The 18,806-nt window shown below is 52.8% G+C and overlaps 1 protein-coding gene across 2 annotated transcripts in view; it reads right to left on the reverse strand.

The window, feature by feature from the left end:
* ACOT7 (acyl-CoA thioesterase 7) overlaps nt 1-16,888 on the reverse strand; it is a 101,670-nt gene extending 84,782 nt beyond the window's left edge. The window contains exon 1 of one of the 2 annotated variants that reach the window (XM_003127525.6): nt 16,699-16,888. In XM_003127525.6, the coding sequence (XP_003127573.6) occupies nt 16,699-16,886 (188 nt within the window). In that variant the 5' untranslated portion in view covers nt 16,887-16,888. Of the gene's footprint in view, nt 1-15,921; nt 16,155-16,698 lie in introns of those variants that run through there. The other variant, XM_021095251.1, reaches the window with a different exon arrangement.

Raw genomic sequence — 18,806 nt, forward strand, 5'->3', positions numbered from 1 at the left:
TTGCTGGGGCTGTGGTGTAGGCTGGCAGCTGTAGCTCCGATTCAACCCCTAGCCTGGGAACCTCCACAGGCCACAGGTGCAGACCCAAAAAGAAAAAAAGAAAAAAAAGATCTGAACAGACACCTCATGAAAGGAGATGCACAGATGGCAAATGAGCACCTGAGAAAACATTCGGCCTCAGGTCACCAGGGCACAAGCTGGTGGCACACGACCACTGCACACCTACTGGAATGGCCAAAATCCTGAAGATGACAACACCAAATGCTGGAACCTCACTCACCAGGTGGGAACGCAGCGTGGTGCAGCCACCTTAGAAGACTTGGGCCACTTCCTAGAAGACGAAACATACTCATTAGTTAATTCTCTCCTCTAGTCTATTAACTACGTAAAATCAAGGGAAAAACTCAGTAGGTATACAGGAGCAATTAAAAATATCAAGTTGGGAGTTCCTGCTGAGGTGAAGTGGGTTAAGAACCTGACCGCAGTGGCTCAGGTCACTGCGGTTCACTCCTCCGTCCGGCGCAGTGGGTTCAAGCATCCAGTGTTGCTGCAGCTGTGGCTTAGGTTGCAACCTTCGGCTCAGATTTGATCCCTGGCCCAGAAACTCCAGATACCGCAAGTGCCCAAGACAAACAAACAATATTAAGTCCAAAACATTGTCCCTGGTATGGCTGAAAGAAGACTGTTACTACCATGTGTCAGATAACGTGGGCCACTTGGGCCAACTTTGGACTGGCTGAGAGCCTCGCTTTTGTGACAAGGTGGGAGCAGCCAGTCACTAAAGAAAGCACAGAACACAAATCTAATGGATCCAACTTCCTGAGATACCAAAGGGCGGCAAAACCAATTCAGCTGTTAGAGCTCTGAGCGCCAAGGGTTCTCTGGTGACTCAGCGGGCTAAGGATTTGTCATTGTCACTGCTGTGGCATAGGTGCAGTCCCTGGCCCAGGAAACATGCATAACATCTGTATGCTGCAGGTGCAGCCAAAAAAGGAAGAAGGTCTGAGATCCAGTATCTGTGCACCTGTTCCCCTGCCTCAGGGCTCCATGTCCAGGGAGTGAGTCCAGATCAGCAGCAGCGTCACGGGGGGTGAGTTCCAGCCCCTGAGCCAGACCGTGAGCTTCAATGTGCTCAAGGTCACCAGCACCAAGAAGCAACTTCAGAGGTTCTGAGCCAGACCCTGCACATTCCCCCAAACAAAAAGTCAAAAAGGGGGAGTTCCCTTGTGGTGCAGGGGTTAAGGATCTGGCATGGGCACTGCCGTGGCTTACGTCATTATTTTGGCACGAGTTCAGTTCCTGGCCTAGAAACTTCTGCATGCCATGGGTCTGGCCAAAACAAACAAACAAACAAACAAACAAACAAAGCAAAAAAGCTCTGAGTTCCAAATCCAAGCCAATTACAACACCAGGGGGTAGGGGGCCTTGTCCAGCCGCGTGTCCTACAATTCGCCTCAATTCTGATTCTACCCAGAGGCGGCATCAGATCCCACAGGCAAAGGGCTCAGTCTCCAAAGACTGACCCCGCCCCGTCTTGAGAGCCACTTCCAAGTCGGGGTTGTCACCTGTGCTTCTGACCAACCAACTAGAGCAGCTCCCAGAACTCAGGAAGCTGATTTACTTATCGGGAGATTACTCATTTATCACCAAGGGTATTAAACAAGGCATCAACAGCCAGACGAAGGGACAGGCAGGGTGTGAGCATGACGACTGGGCATTCACGTGCTTGTGTGACACATGCCTCCCTTACTCCTTGTTATGACATCGACACATTATACCCGCCCGATGTGAAAAAAAAAAAAAAAAGGAAGAAAAAAAGAGGAAAAAAGAAAAAGTGAAAAAGAAAAAAGAAAAAAAGAAAAAGACACCATCAGGGCGGAGGTCTGTGGACGACAGGGAGTGGCCCTGTGCCATCCAGGCGCAGATGCGGCGAGTCTGGACGCTCCAGGGGTCACCAACCAGCTATCTGAACCTATCCTTTTAGGTTTTTATGGGGCTTCATGCCATCAGCATGTTGAGCAAATCACTGGTGGTTGATTAGACCACTGATGTGGCCTCCAGCCCCTCTCCTCCTGGAGCACAGGGGCTAGGACAGAACGCTCCAAGCCTACGATCACATGGTGGGCTTCCCTGGCCTCCAGCCCCCATTCTTAGGCCTCTTCCAGAACTTATCTCATGAGCATAAACTTGGGTGTGGCTGAAAGAGAAAATTAAGGTATCTCTGGAGATCTCGTTGTGTCGCAATGGGTTAAGAATCTAACTGCAGCCGCTTGGGTGGCTACGGAGGCGCAGGTTCAAGCCTAGGTCTAGGGCAGTGGTTAAAAGACCCGGTGTGGGAACAGCCGCAGCGTAGGCAGCAGCTGTGGCTGGGCTTCAACCCCTGGCCCGGGGAATTTCCACATGCGGAGGGTGTGGCCATAAAAAAAAGGAAAAAGAGAAAATTAAGATGCCTTTATGGCTCTCATCACTTAGAAGATGCCAAGGGTTTTAGACTCTGCCAGAAACAGGGGTGAAGACCAAAGCCACACCTGAAAGAACACAGCACCAGGACAGCGAAGAAACACACCAACAAAAGAGGTGACACTTACTGAAGACGATGGCTACCCACCCTGCTCATCCCGATCAGTTACAAGGCTAAGGTTTCCACGGGCTAAGGGCCCAAAAGGTAATGGAATAATTTAGTTGGCTCAGGAAGAGGCTGGAATTTGAAGCCTGAGCACTGAATAGGCAGAGAGAGGGCAGTGCCAGGAAAGACCAGCTGGGGTCGGGGGGACAGATACCCACCCCCACGTGTTTCCCAGCCCCCATCCCTTGGATGACAGCAAAACACTCAGCTCAGATGCCCTTTGGGGACCCACCAGAAAAACTCTGCAGGCAGGAACTGTAAGCGCCCCTTCTCTGAGGCCCAGGCTGGGCTTAAAGACCTGTGCGCAGTGAGAACAATGGCCTGGCTTTCACAGCATTAGAAGCTCTTGGCTTTGGGAGAAAAATCACATCTAAGACTTTTAATCCCACCCACTCATAAACCAAAAGTAAGAGAGAGGCCCCTTCCAGGGCAGCTGGTGGGGCAGGGCGGTCTCCATCGCCCCTGCCTTTCGCTGCATCTGGCCCACGCGGGGCAGGGCAGGGCAGGCTGACAACACACTGTGGTGCCGACAGTCCTGCCCTCAGGTTCCCATCTGTAAAATAAAGGGGTCTCCTGTGCCTCCCGGGGCTGAGAACTCAGGATGGGGGTGCTGCCTCTGGGGCAGAGGGCTGCCTACCCCCCCAACACAGAGCTGTTGGGGTGCTCTGCTCCACGACACATCACGAGGGTGAGAAAATTCGTTTTACAAAAGCAATTCTCTCTCCTGGATACTTCAAGTCCCAGTCTGAGAGCTACTGCTCTAATATGGATAAAAATTCTGATTTGCCAGCTCCTTTGATGCCCAGGCAAATGTACCTACAGGGCCAAGGTGAAGGGTGTGCCTGCAGCAGGCAGCTTCCCAGCTCCCAAGGTGTTAAACATGTCATGCCTGCTGGGCCTGCCCTTGGCCTGCCACAACCTGGGCCTCTGTGCCCTGAGGCCTGAAGGACTTCAATTCAGGGCACCAAGGGGTTTGAGCTGTGTGGCATGGCCCTGGGAAGGTCCCCAGTGGGGACCTGGCCCACGAGAGGTTTGGACAGCAATAGCCGGCACCTGCCTCGGGAAAGGCTGAAGCTGTAGAACTGGGGGGTAGAGGAAGGGACAGAAAGGCCAGTGGGGGTTGGGGGATGGGGATTCGGGGCGGGGGAAGAGATGGCCATTCTACGCGGACCACACACAGACTAGCCTCTTCTCCAGGAAACGCGGGTGATGAGAACCCCATAGTCTAAAGGGCACGACTTTTCTGTTTCTCCTGCATTTTTTTTTTTTTTTTTTTTTTTTGCTTTTTAGGGCCACACCCATGGCATATGGAGGTTCCCAGGCTAGGGCTGAATCAGAGCTACGACCAACAGCCTACACAACCACAGCAATGCAGAATCTGAGCCACGTCTTCAACCCACGCCACAGCTCACAGCAATGCCAGACCCTTAATCCACTGAGCGAGGCGAGGTATTGAACCCGCAACCTTGGGGTTCCTAATCAGATTCATCTCCTTTGCGCCATGAGGGGAACCCCACTCCCAGACTTTTTGGTTCCGTCCTCAGGGCCAGGGGTCAACAACAGTTGCCACCAGAGTTTAAAGCAGCCCGGAGGAGCCGGAGAAGCCGCAGATGAAGGGTCTGGAGGTTTGTGGTTTCAGCCCCTCCACTTACCAGCCTGGGACCCTGAGAAGCAATGCAGCCATTCGGCACCCATTTATCAGCTATAGAAAGGGTCCATCCACGCGCAGAAGAGTGAAAGCGGACCTTTAGCTCATATCATCTCTGAGGAAGAACTCGAAATAGGTCAAAGCCCTAAATGCAGGAGCTGAAACTGTAAAACTCTTCAAAGAAAACATGGGAAGGTTCATGACCTTGGATTTGGCAACGGTTTCTTAGATAGGACAATGAAAGCATAAGCTAGCAAAAAAAAAAAAAAAAAAAAAAAAAAAAAAAAACCATACATCAGACTACATCAAAATTCTAAAGCTTTTGTGTTTCAAGAAATAACATCAGGAGTTCCCATCGTGGCGCAGTGGTTAACAAATCCGACTAGGAACCATGAGGTTGCGGGTTCGATCCCTGCCCTTGCTCAGTGGGTTGAGGATCCAGCGTTGCCGTGAGCTGTGGTGTAGGTTGCAGACGCGGCTCGGATCCTGCATTGCTGTGGCTCTGGCGTAGGCCGGTGGCTACAGCTCTGATTCGACCCCTAGCCTGGGAACCTCCATATGCCGCAGGAGCGGTCCAAGAAATAGGAAAAAAAAAAAAAAAAAGACCAAAAGAAATAACATCAAAAGTGAAAAGACAGGGAGTTTCCTGGTGCCCTAGCAGTTAGGATTCAGTGCTTTCACTGCTGCAGCCCAGGTGCAGTCCCTGGTCTGGGACCTGAAAATTCCACAGCAAGCTGCTGTCTGCCTAGGCTACAAAAAAAAAAAAAAAAAAAGTGAAAAGACAACCCAATGAATGGAAAAAAATGTTTGCACATCATGTACCTGAGAAAGGATCTGTATCTGGAATTATGTTTTTGGCCTTCCCAGAGTTCCCAGGCCAGGGATCAGATCTGAGCCACAGTTGTGACCTATGCTGCAGCTGCAGCAGCACCAGATCCTTAATTCACTGTGTTAAGGATCAAACCTGCGTCCCAGCACCCCAGAGATGCTGCCAATCCTGTTGCATCACAGCGGGAACTCCTGGAATTTAGAGGGAACTCTTACAGCTCGGTAATAAGAAATACAAATCCCCGATGACATCATAGGTTAAGGATCCTGTTGTATTGTCACTGCTGTGGCTTGGGACTGATCCCTGGACCAGGGCCTTCTGCCCTCAGGCACAAACAAAAAAAACAAAAACAAATAAATAGACAACTGAAAAATAAGCATAGGACCTGAATAGACAATTCTCCAAGGGTACAAACAGCCAGTGCCCCTGGAAAACGTACTGGATGTATTAATCATCAGAGAAACTCAGAACCACGGTGAGGGGCCACCGCACACCCGCCAGAAGCAAAACCACAGGTAACAGTGTCTGCAGGATGCCAAGCCTATACGCTGCTGGTGGGAGGCTCAAACGGCCCAGCCACGATGGAAAACATCCTGGCAGTTCCGCCAAAGGTTAGGGGAACCATGTGACCAGCAATTCCACACCAGGGTGAGCCATTTTGACTCACGCCACCTCTACCACCAGGTGGGATTCTTCCTCATGCCAGCCAATCGTCTTGGCCACCAGCTGGGTGGCCTACAATTCGATGCAGGTCTGAGCCCTCCTCAGGCTGGACAATTTGCTAGAACCGCCAGGACCCAGGACCCAAGGTTCCGTTTTCTGGCTTTTTATAAAGGACACAGCTCAGAACCAGCCACATGGAGGAGACGCGCTGGGCAAGGCTGGATTCGGATGGGGTGGGGGTCGTGGTACAGAGCCTCCACACCCCCTGTCCAGACCCAGCACCCTCCTGCCCCCTCCAGGTGACCAGCAACTTGGAAGCTCTCCAAACTCCACTGTTTAGGAATTTGAGAGAGGTTCCAGAGAGTTCCCGTTGTGGCTCAGTGGGTTACAAACCCAACTAGGATCCATGAGGCTGTGAGTTCAATCCCTGGCCTCACCCAGTGGGTTAAGGATCCTGCGTTGTTGTGGCTGTGGTGTAGGTCAGCAGCTACAGCTCCGATTCAACCCCTAGCTCAGGAACTTCGGTATGCCACAGGTACAGCCCTAAAAAGCAAAAAAAAAAAAGAGAGGAAAGTGAAGTTCCAGTACTAATAAAGATTGATTAGATTAATCTGTGATTAAGTCACATACCCTCCCCAGGGCCTCTCCCCCAGCCCCAGGTCTGGGCAGGGCTGAAAGTTCCACCTCTCCCATCAGGCCATCAGAAGCTATCTCAGGGCCCCCAGGCACCAGTCCTCCCATGAACACGCAGAAGATACTCTGTCCAAGGTCTTCCCAAGGGTTTTAAGGGCTCTGTGCCAGGACCCAGGGACAAAAACAAAATACATATTTCTTATTATGCCACGCCAAGTGTATATTCAAGAGAAAAACATATGTCCACACAAAAACCTTGAGCAGGAATGTTCATAGAAATATTACGCATAACAGCCAAAAAGCTAGAAGCACTGATGGAGAAACCGGGCGGGACATATCCACACAGCGGAAGCGCTGACACGCGTGACGCACGGCTGAACCTTGGAAACGTGATGCTGAGTGAAAGCAGCCAGACACAAGGACCACATGGCACAGCTCCATTACCATGAAATGCCCAGAAGAGGCAGAGCTATAGAGAAAGGAAGCTGGGGGGACGGGGAGAAATGGCTAAAGGGTACAGGGGTTTCATTGTGAGGTTGTGAAAATGTTCTAAGCTGACAGTGGTGACAGCTGCCCAGCCCTGGGTGCCCGAAACCACTGAAGGGCTCACTCCCTGGAGGAAGCAAAGGGACGCAATTCCACTCAATAAAGCTCCACAAGAGGGGGCCTGCGAAGCTCACTGCTGGCTGAGGCGATCACACCAGGCGCGAGCCTGCTGGTCCAAAAATCACAGCCAGTCCCCACCCTGGGGACAGCACCAGACCACCAGGCTCCAGGACCCAGGCCCGATGGGTAGCAGCTATGGAGGGAACCGCCAGGTGCTCGGATGCCCCTGCCCGCCTCAGGCCCTCCTCCTCCCAGAAGCCGAGTGGGGTCCCAGGGGGGAAAAACCCTCCAGGTTTCCCCTGAGGCTGAACACGGGCAGGACGCAGCTCCCCGGACACCCAGCACCCATTCTCCACTCCAGACCATTTCCAGGATCCTGAGTCAGGAGGCCTGGAGCAGGCTGTCCAGTCTGCCTCACAGGCTGGCCCCCACTGAGGGCAGAGGACCACTGTGGGCACGGACGCGTCCCCATCCTCCTACCTGGCGGTGACACTGGGTTGAAACAGCAGAGAAGACGTGGGTCCATCAGCCGGCGTGGAAAGCCAGCATCTGGTCCCGGGGCTCCGGGGCCGCAGACACTCCTGGGCACTGACCGGCCTCCTAGAGGCAGCCTGAGTGCCCAGCTCCCAGAGGCGGAGGGCCCGGGAGAGCAGCCTCATCCTGCGGCAAACAGGCCAGACACTCTACTCGGAGCCCAGCCCGCGGCTCAGCAGCCTCCTCGGGTATCCAGCAGCCTCCTCGGGTATCCAGCTCCACACAAGAATGAACAGGTCTCCAGCTCCACGGGCGCCTCCAGGGACTGCCCCTCCCCCTCGCACCCAGCAGCTTCCGCCGCCCTCATAGGCTATGAGGAATTAATGACCAGGCCTGAAGTCACAAAGCAAGGCTCAACGACAAATGAGGGATGAAAGCAAGAAGCAGCCACAGCCATCCCAGGGATTGGAGGAAAGCCCCGCCCACCAAAATTCCATCTCCAGGGCCACCAATCAGACCCCACCAGGCCGCCAGGAGTGGCTCCATGGGGAGGGGGGCAGAAGGGCCTCTCACACAGCAGGTGTCAGGAGGGCTGGGAGGTTGCCTACTAGCGCAAGGGTCCTGGGACAGCGGCTGGTGTAAGGCAGCTCAAGCACACAGCACTGGGTCACCATCCCCATGTCAGCAGACAGCGGCTCTCAGACTCCAGGGGAGGGCTAGGGAAGATGCGGGTTCCTGGGCCCCCACCTCCAAGATGCTGGGGAAGCGGGTCTGGAGCCAGGACTCAGGAGCCTGTTTCCCCTTTTATTCTTTTGGGGTTTGGGTTTTTTGCTTTGGTTTTTTTTTTTTTTTTTTTTTTTTTTTTTTTTGGCTATGGCTGCACTATGCAGAAGTGGATCAAACCTGCACCACAGTTGTAACCAGAGCCACAGCAGTGACAATGCCAGATCCTTAACCTGCTGAGCCACCAGGGAACTCTGCATTTTTACTTTTTTTTTTTGGCTTTTTGCCTTTTTGCCATTTCTTGGGCCACTCCCACACCATATGGAGGTTCCCAGGCTGGGGTCCATTCAGAGCTGTAGCTGCCGGCCTACACCAGAGCCACAGTAACGCCAGATCCAAGCTAAGTCTGCGACCTACACCACAGCTCATGGCAACGCCGGATCCTTAACCCACTGAGCAAAACCAGGGATCGAACCCCCAACCTCATGGTTCCTAGTCGGATTCTTTAACCACTGAGCCACGACAGGAACTCCTCTGCCTTTTTACTCTTTATTATGAAAAACAACAACGGCCCACCAGAGCAGAGAGAAGGGAATGAGTGCCCTGGGGCCCTAGTGTGTAACTCCAAAGGATCAGCTCAGCTTCCCCTCAGCTGCACCCACACCCAACTCCAGGTGAGTCCTAAACAAATCTTAATAGCACAGCCTGGTATCACTAAATATCTCAGCATTCCCTCGAAAACACGAAGACTCCATTTAAAAACAAAAACACAGGAGTTCCCGTCATGGCTCAGTGGTTAACGAATCCGACTAGGAACCATGAAGTTGTGGGTTCGATCCCTGACCTTGTTCAGTGGGTTAAGGATCTGGCATTGCTGTGAGTTGCAGACAAGGCTTGGATCCTGAATTGCTGTGGCTGTGGTGTAGGCCAGTAGCTGCAGCTCTGGTTTAACCCCCAGCCTGGGAACCTCCACATGCCGCCCGCCCTAAAAAGCCAAAAAAAAAAAAAAAAAAAAAAAAAACCACAAGGACGCTCCCTTGTGGTGCAGTAGCATAAGTATCCAGCCTTGTTATAGCTGTGGTGCAGGTCACAACTGCGGTCCAGGTTCGATCCCTGGCCCAGGAACGTCCACATGCCACAGGTGCAGCCAATAAATAAATAAAAACAGAACCACAGAACAATTATCCCACCAAAAACATAATTCAGATTCCTTAATATAATTTTTTTCTAGTTGGCTTTATTCATCAACTCATGGACTGGGCAGTATCTATTCTAGCAAGCAGAAAGGAGCTCCCTTTAATACCATTAAATATCTGCTGAGTGTGTAAGTTTCCCCAACTGTGTCCCAAATATTTTGAAATCTGCATCTGTGAACTGTCTTCATAACTGTCCAAAGCTGGAAAGACCTCAAATGTCCACGGTCTGACGAAAACTAGCCATACATGTAACGAAAACTACTAGGCAACAAGAGCAAGAATCTTTCATACACACACACACACGCATGCACACGCACACACTAGAAATTCATGAGCACTGTGCTGAGTATATGATTCCATTTATGAGAAATTCTAGAAAGGGCAAAACTATGGTGACAGAGGTAGACCTGTTTGCTGGGGTCCAGAGCTGGGAGGAAACCAACCGCAAAGGGGCAGGAAGGAACTTCCTGGAAGGATGGAAATGTCATGTGGCACAAGGGTTAGAGTCATTACACATTCTGTGCCGCAGTGGTTAGAGTTGCTACACAGGTGCACACATTCAGCAAACCCAGCGACCTGTACCTTCGAAACAGGTGCATTTGATGAAACGTACATTATACAATGAGGTTGTTTTGAAAAAGCACAACTACAATACAATGATCTCACCTTGAAAAAAAAAACTAGAAAGTCCTTCGTGCCATTAACTATCAAGGAACTATTCATTTTCCCAAGTAGCACATGAATGTTTTAAAATCTGCATTGTGTTGATCTTGTACTCAAGTACAATTTGTATGCAGAAAATCAGCATTTGGGGAGTTCCCATTGTGGCTCAGCGGGCTAAGGACCTGACAGAGTGTCCGTGAGGATGTGGGTTCGGTCCCTGGCCTCGATCAGTGGGTTAGGGATCCGGCGTTGCCGCAAGGTGTGGTATAGGTCACCCATGCAGCTTGGATCCTGGTGTTGTTGTGGCTGTGGCATAGGCTGGCAGCTGCAGCTCCGATTTGACCCCTGGCCTGGGAATCTCCATATGCCCCAGATGCAGCCTTAAAAAAAAAAGAAAATCAGGAGTTCCCATCAGGGCTCAGAGGAAACAAATTTGTCTAGCATCCATGAGGACGCAGATTCGATCCCTGGCCTTGCTCAGTGGTTAAGGATTGGTGTTGCAGTGACTGTGGCGTAGGCCAGAGGTTACAGCTCTGATTTAACTCCTAGCCTGGGAACCTCCATATGCCGTGGCTGCAGCCCTAAAAAGACCAAAAAAAAAAAAAAGAAAGAAAACCAGCATTTGTAACACGCTTCCTCAGTTACTCAGATGCAGGCAGATGAGGGTGAGGTGACCATAAGGAACCCTCCTCCTCCAAACACCTCTGAGAAAGTAGAGCAGGAGACAAACAGTGCCGTCACCCCTGGCTGGCCCCACCTGGAAAGGCCCCACCCATGGGGGAAAGCAACTCCTGGCGTGACTGAAACCCAGGAACCGGTCAATTGTGGCACCAGGTCGAGGGCAATGCCAGGCCACTGGCCCACGTACAGGGGGAGGCTGGACACTGTGAGCACAGCCTCGCCCACCACTGGCTCTCTGGGCTGCAAAGACTGCATTTCCACCGACAGCCCCCACACCCCAGCAGGAAGAAAGCCAGCACCTTGCATGGTCTTATGGAATGTCCCAGAATGCTAGCTCTGAATGTGGTTTCTCATGACGCAGAGTTTATGTCTTCATTAACTCCATTGTAGACTCCGTGACAAAGCCCCAAAGAAAAAAACTTCTATACAAGTGTATCCTGAAGATGTTGCATTGGTTCCAGTGCAGCAAATACTGCAATAAAGTGAGGCAAATGAATGCTTTGGCTTCCCAGTGCATATAAAAGTCCGGTATAGGAGTTCCCGTTGTGGCTCAGGGGTGAGCGAACCTGACTAGCATCCATGAGAATGCAGGTTCAATCCCTGGCCTCGCTCAGTGGGTTAAGGATCAGGCGTTGACGTGAGCTGTGGTGTAAGTCACCAACGCGGCTCAGATCCCAAGTTGCCATGGCTGTGATGTAGGCCAGTGGCCACAGCTCCTATTCAACCACTAGCCTGGGAACCTCCATATGCCACAGGTGCAGTCCTAAAAAGACAAAAAGACCATTAAAAAAAAAAGTCAGGGTTACACTATTAAGTGTGCAACAGCATTATGCCTAGAAAAAAATGTACATACCTTAATTTTTAAAAATACTTTATTTTTTTTTAATTTTTTTATTTTTTTTGTCTTTTGTCTTTTTGTTGTTGTTGTTGTAGTTGTTGTTGCTATTTGTTGGGCCGCTCCCACAGCATATGGAGGTTCCCAGGCTAGGGATTGAATCGGAGCTGTAGCCACCGGCCTACGCCAGAGCCACAGCAACTCGGGATCCGAGCCGCGTCTGCAACCTACACCACAGCTCACGGCAACGCCGGATCCTCAACCCACTGAGCAAGGGCAGGGACCGAACCCGCAACCTCATGGTTCCTAGTCGGATTCGTTAACCACTGCGCCACGACGGGAACTCCTAAAAATACTTTATATACGGGAGTTCCTGTTGTGGTACAGCAGAAATGAACCTGAATAGTATCCATGAGGATGCAGGTTTGATCCCTGGGTCAAGGATCTGGCGTTGCTATGAGCTGCGGTGTAGGTCACAGACATGGCTCAGGCATTGCTGTGGCTGTGGAGTAGGCCGGCAGCTGTAGCTCTGATTTGACCTATTCGCCCCCTGGCCTGGGAACTTCCACTGCTACGTGCTACAGGTCTGGCCCTAAAGAGCAAAAAAATTAAATTTAAAAATAAAATAAAAAACACTTTATATCTACAACAGGATGTATATAGAAATATAGCCAATATTTTATAGTAACTATAAATGGAATAATCTTTAAAAATTATGAACCACTGTTACCTACCTGTAACATATAATACAGTACAGCCACTATCCTTCAATCTTAAAAAAGTTTTAGGAGTTCCCATGTGGCTCAGTGGGTTAAGGACCTTGCATTGTCCCTGCAGCAGCTCAGGGTGCTGCTGTGGCACAGATTCGACCTCTGGCCCAAGACTTTCCACATGCCTCAGGTGTGGCCAAAAAAAATATTTAAAACTTTATTGCCATAAAGTGTTAACCACCACCTGACAATGCAAAGTTGCCATAAATCTTCAATATGGAAAAAAAATGCAAGTATCTTCAAAGTGCGAAAAAGTGAGGCAATAAAACAAGGTGTGCATGAACTAAAATTCAAATCCACTCCACAAATCTTTTTTTTTTTTTGGTCTTTTTAGGGCCACACCTGAGGCATATGGAAGTTCCCAGGCTGGGGGTCGAATAGGAGCTACAGGTGCCAGCCACAGCCACAGCCACAGCCACGCAGGATCCGAGTGTAAGCGATCTACACCACAGCTCATGGCAATGCAGGATCCTTAAACCCACTGGGCAGGGCCAGGGATGGAACCCGAATCCTCATGGATACTAGTCGGGTTCTCAACCTGTGGAGCCAAAATGGGAACTCCGATCCCACTTACCTTGACTGGCACATCTGCTAGATGCCAGGCATTTGGCTGGACACTCAAGGTCCAGCAATGAACATCCCTGAGCTCTCAAGATACCTGCGAGCTGATTTACACGTGAAAGCACAGCAAGCGAGAGAACGCCCTGCAGGTCTCACATCCCTATGAACAGAGGGTTCCAGGTTACCTGCCCTGGGCCAGGTCCACACCACAGTCCCTCTCCACGAGCTCCATGGTTAGAGAGTTGACTCCAGTTCTCAGAGAATGTCCAAGCTTCCCTTAGGAAACCCTGCCCCTCAGTGGCCAGCCTGGAATTCTGGTTTCCAAATTCCTCTACTGACTTCACTGTCCCATAAAGTAGACACCAACCACAGGGGCCAGCCCATTTACACTTAAATAAATTTAAATGAATGCAGGGAGTCCCCGCTGTGACTCGGTGGTAACCAACCCGACTAGTATCCATGAGGATGCGGGTTCAATCTCTGGCCTCGCCTAGTGGGCTAAGTATCTGGCATGGCCGTGAGCTGTAGTGTAGGTCAGCAGCTGAGGCTCTGATTTGATCCCTACCTAGCCTGGTAACTTCCCCATGCCGTGGCCCTACAAAGCAAAAAATAAAAACAAAAAATAAATAAATGAATGCAAGTAAAAATGCAGCTTCTCCATGTCCGGCCTCATTTCAGGCACTCAGTGGCCACGCGTGGCTCGTGGCTAGCATACTGGACAGAGCAGAGAAGACGCGCCTCCATCACTGTGGAACGGTCCAGTGGATGTCCTACTTTCCAATAAGCTGGTATGTGATATGTCCTTCGCTTCATCTCAGCCCATGCCCAGGGGCTCCTCCTAGGGCCTAGGTGGATGCCAAGATTGAGCCTCCCAACTAAATGTGAACTTGAACCAGAAAAGTGGAAAAACCAGCAGAGCAGAACCCTCGACAGGAACCACCCAAAGCTGCCTTCGCTCCCAGGCCAACCTAGACTTAGGCTTCAGCCTCTGCAAGCTGCACGTTCCCCAATCTGTAAACAGACTTGGCCTGGGCGCCTCAAGGGGTCATTCCAGGAATGACACTCTGGAACTCTGAGTCCAATGAGGAAAAGCAATGTGCTACCAAAATGCTACTTAACATGACTCAAAAAAACCAAAGGAAGAATGCTTCTCTGAGTCTTTAAATGCTGTCCCAGAGCCCGCATCTTCAGGGCTAGCTCCAAAGACGAGCGGGACGGCCCACTGCAGTGGCCTGGCTGTCCAAAGGTCGGGCTCTGCAGGGTAAACTGTTCCTTCTGTTAACAACTGCCCAGCACTGTGCCAGAGGTTTTCATGCTCAGAGCCACCCTGAAACAGCCGCTGTTATTTTCTCCACTTCACAGACAAGGAGACGGAGGCCCTGCAAGCTTAAGAATCCAGCCTAAAGCCCACACCTGCAAGGGGCAGCCCTGGGATTCGAAAGTAGGCTCCTGGCTTCCTAAGCCTGTGTCCCACTTTTCGGACAAAAAGAGCTTCCCTTTACTTACAAGGTGCCAGACACTCTGCCTGGCACCAGACATACTTTCTTTAGCGCTCAGAAGAGCCCATGATAAAATGGGTGGGGCCCAGGAAGGTCGACAGCTTCCAAGGGGCAGAGGCCAAATTCACACCCAAGCTGGCTCTAACCACTGCCCTCCCCAGCCTCGAAAGCCCATCCCTTCGACACCGTCAAACCGAGGTCACGTGACACTCTTAACAGACGAGGATGCCACGTGAGGGGTTCTGGCATCCTCTCCCCGCTAGACTGTGAAGCCCCTAAGCTGGGGACCAAATCTTCCACGTTGGAGTTGGCCCTCCTGGCACTTCAGCCCTAGAGGCTTCCAGCGAAGCTTGTTAAATTCATAGGCTTGGCTGCCCCAAGCCAGGAGGCTCCTCTTTCAACATGGGCCATTGGCTCAGATGGCCTTAAAGAGCTTCCCATGCTGGTACATCCACTCTCCCATGTCCTGAGATTTCTCTAGGCCAAGCCCTGGTGACTGCAGGCCCTCTGGCAGTTGTGTTGGGCACCTGAGGCCGACCTCAGCCAGGTGCCCTGTCCATGTGTCCCCATTCAGAGACAATATGCCATTGTGAGTATCTGAGAGATAGGCAAGTACCACGGCTAAGAAGCAAAAAGAAGCATGGGCACACACGCGGAAGTGTGTCTAGTAAGGTTGGAAGCTGATTTTTAAAACGGTCACATATATGGACTGGCTAGTCATCACCCTGAGGAAGTAATAAGCCTTTCTGAGTACCCTGAAATCAGTATTCCATTTGGGGGAGAGCACAGTGCAAAAAACGCAGCTCCGGAGAGAGAGGACCTATCAGCAGCCGCCCCTCCCGCTCCTGTGGCTGGATGACCTTATGGAGGCAGTGCGTCTCCCAGGACCTGTCTCCTCTTCCACAGCAAGAGTGGTGAGATTCCTGCCATCCTCCCTCCCCAGGGATGCTGGGCAAACCGAGCAACATGAGAGATGTTAAAACCCTTTGCAAAGATGAACTCCAAGTTCACCTGGCCAATACGCAGCAGAGACGGATCTTAGGCCTAGACTCCAGGCCCTTCTGTCTCCCAGGATCAGCCACTTCTATTATTTTTGCCCCTGGAACTTGGAGTGGGTGGGGCCAAGACAGCCAATAACAAATCAGTGGTGAAAGACCCCCCCCTCCCCAGAGAATTCCTCTCCCTAGAAAGATCAAAACTGCCCTTGAGGTCAGGATTCAGGGCACCCCCTTGATACCATAGTGTATGCCCAGCCTTTGCCTCTTCTAAAGAGATGCCGGCATTCACAGGAAACTAATCTGGCTTGGACCCAAGGTCAGTGTGATGCCCAATCTCCAAATCTGAAGGACTGGCCCTCAAACAGGAAGCCGCTGTCACTCTCCGCCGAGGCATCAAGCAGCACAGGCCCCGTGGCAGGCCCCAGCCACCATTCGGCCTTCCTAGCTTCCTCGCCCCTCCTTAGCTCAAATGCCACCGTGCCTGCTTCCACTCGGTCCCAGGGAATGGAGAGTAACCTTGAGGCTGCCCTCCCGCTCCTGTCGGAAATGAGCCGGCTCGCGATCTCCCGCGCGTCCTCCAGGCCCTCGATCTGCCGGTGCCGGTGGAGAAAGGCAGGGCTGGTCCCCCAACAAGAACAAGCCTTTGCCCCCATTGTGTAAGATGCTTCCGGGCTCAACGACCATCCTCCCCTCCTAGCAGTGCAGTGTTACAGAGGAAGGGCATTTCCTGTTCTTGCTGTTAACAGCCTGCTCCCCCCGCCCCGCCCCAAACCGTGGCAGCGGACAGGAGGGACTGCATATCTGCAGCCCCCGCCCACTCGGGCGCCCACCGATGGGCTCCGGCCGCCGCCCAGCCAGCGGGTTACTTGCGCCGCACAGGTCGGGATATCCGGTTGGCTTTGCACCACCGCCCGGATCACGACCTCGAATTAGGGGGCTCACTGGGACCTGGGCTGGGGCTTCGGCGCGTTCGGGCACCGGGCGGGGCAGGGCTGGGCTGGGCTGGGCAGAGGGGGGATGCGCTCCGACCCCCGCCCAGGGGAAGGGCTCCGCACCGCTTCCTCATGCAAACGGCCTGCGTGACCGGAGATGCGCCGGAGGCCGGCAGAGAGACGCGGTGAGGCTGCCGGCTCTGCGGCGCCGGAGGCGCATCCCAGCCGCGGCGGGCGGGCGGAGTCCGGAGGTAACCGGCCCGGCGGGGGCGGGGACTGAGGAGGGGAGGGCGCACAGGGTCGGCCAGGCCCGGGCGGCGACTCGGAATCCTGGCCGCCTGCCGCCGCACGCCACGCTTACCGGCAGATCTGGATGGCGGACGGGGTATCCGCGGTGGGGCCCGACATGCTGGCTGCGGCGGCGGCGGCGGCGGCAGCGGCAGCAGCGGAGGCGGGCGGCCGAGGGAGAACGCAGGTGTCTGGCAGGCCCGGGGCGAAATGAATGAGCCCGGGTGGCGCCATGGAGGGGGAGGGGAGAGGCGGGGCCATGGTGCCAGGGAGGCGGGGCCTGCGCGCCGACCGCGAATCGAACACAGACTCCTGCGAAGGCCCGCCCCGCGCGCTCGCCTCCGCCCCGCCCCCCGGCCCGCGTCGGCTCCCTGGGCGTCCGGTTCTGGCGGCGGCTGTGGGGCCGCGGCGGGGCGCCGCTTCCAGAAGGTTCGGCGGCCGTTGAGAGGCACGGGCGCGGGGCTGGGCAGCCACCAGGGTCAGCCTCGCCCTGCGCGTGTTTGTTCGCGTCGTTACCCCATCCGCGGGCCTGGGGCGCGCCCAGGAGGCGACGAGGCCGCACCTGAGACCCAGATGCCTGCGTGGGCGGAGAGGCCTGCGGGAGGCGGTGGCCTGGTCGCGCTTTCTCAGATCAACTTCGAGAGGAAACTGGAGGCGGTTTTCTCGTAAAGGAGCCTTCCTGGCCAGGCTAGGGTGCGCAAAACGGGGAGCAAGAAGCCGTCAGGCCTCTGCTGCCCCAGCCTGCAATTGCAAAGCACCTCTGGGTTATTCCAAGGAGACTTTTCTAGAGCGCTGAGCATTGTCCTGGGAGTGCCTGACCTGCAGTGAAGAGCCCCAAAGATGCTAATAGGTTCTTTTGCATACTGTATCCCCTGCAAGGGAGTCCAGGCCAAGTTGAGGTCACAAAATCCGCCCAAAAAAGAGGGGGAAGGTGAACACATCTTTGTGTCGTAATTTCAGAGCGCTTTTACTCGATAAAACTACATATGACTTTTCCCCAATGTTTTGCAATGAACATAAATTGCTTCTATAGTCAGATTTTTGAAAATCAAAACCCACATAACTCAAGTTCTCCAGTGCAATTTGAAGACCTATTTATACGAAACTAAATAGTTCCTCCTGGTCACACCTGTATTACCAGACCATAGCAGCAGCCCACCACTTATCTATAAGCCTCAGGACCAGAGGGAGCAAACCGGGTCATGTCTATCATTTCAAGATTATTAAACTAAAAATGTCATTTTCTAGCACGAATTAAGTCGCTGCAGGTGTCTAGGGTCAGCAAGCCTGCGTAACCACCACTCAGCATGGGTCCTAGACTGGGGAATGGGCTGATTGGGTCAGAATTAACAGCCAGATCCCTGCCAGAGAGGGGCAGACAAGTTCCTGCTGGGGCGCAATGGGGTGGGCGCTGTCTCTGCAGCACCAGGACACAGGCTTGGCACAGCAGGTTAAAGGTTCTAGCATTGCTGCCGGTGTGATGTTGGCTGAAACTGGCTCGGATCTGATCGCTGGTGTGGGAACTCCATGTGCTGCAAAGTGGCCAAAAACACAAAACAAAAGTGATCTGGCGCAACATCTGTATCTTTTTCTTTTTTGTGTCTTTTCTAGGGCCACACCCGAGGCATATGGAGGTTCCCAGACGAAGGGTCTAATCGGAGCTGTAGCCGCCGACCTATGCCAGAGCCACAGCAATGTAGGATCTGAGCCACGTCTGCAGCCTACACCACAGATCACAGCAATGCCGGATCTCTAACCCTCTCATCGAACCCGCAACCTCATGGTTCCTAGTCAGATTCGTTAACCACTGAGCCACAATGGGAATTCTTTTTTTTTTTTTTTTTTTTTTTTTTGGCCTTTTAGAGCCACACCCATAGCATCTGGATGTTCCCAGGCTAGGAGTGTAATCAGAGCTATAGCTTCAGGCCTACACCACAGCATCAGGGGATCCAAGCTGCGTCTGCAACCTACAGCACAGCTCACAGGGACGCCAGATCACTGACCCACTGAGCAAGGCCGGGAATCAAACCCCCATCCTCATGGATACTAGTCGGATTGTTTCCGCTTCACCACGACGGGAACTCTAACATCTGTATCTTTGGGAAAGGCTGTGGCTACCCACTGGCCCAAGACAGCATCTGTCAAAACACTCCATGTGACAGCTTCTCTGGGGGCGAAGAT

This window comes from Sus scrofa, chromosome 6, assembly GCF_000003025.6.
Source record: "Sus scrofa isolate TJ Tabasco breed Duroc chromosome 6, Sscrofa11.1, whole genome shotgun sequence".
Classification (NCBI taxonomy): Eukaryota; Metazoa; Chordata; class Mammalia; order Artiodactyla; family Suidae; genus Sus; species Sus scrofa.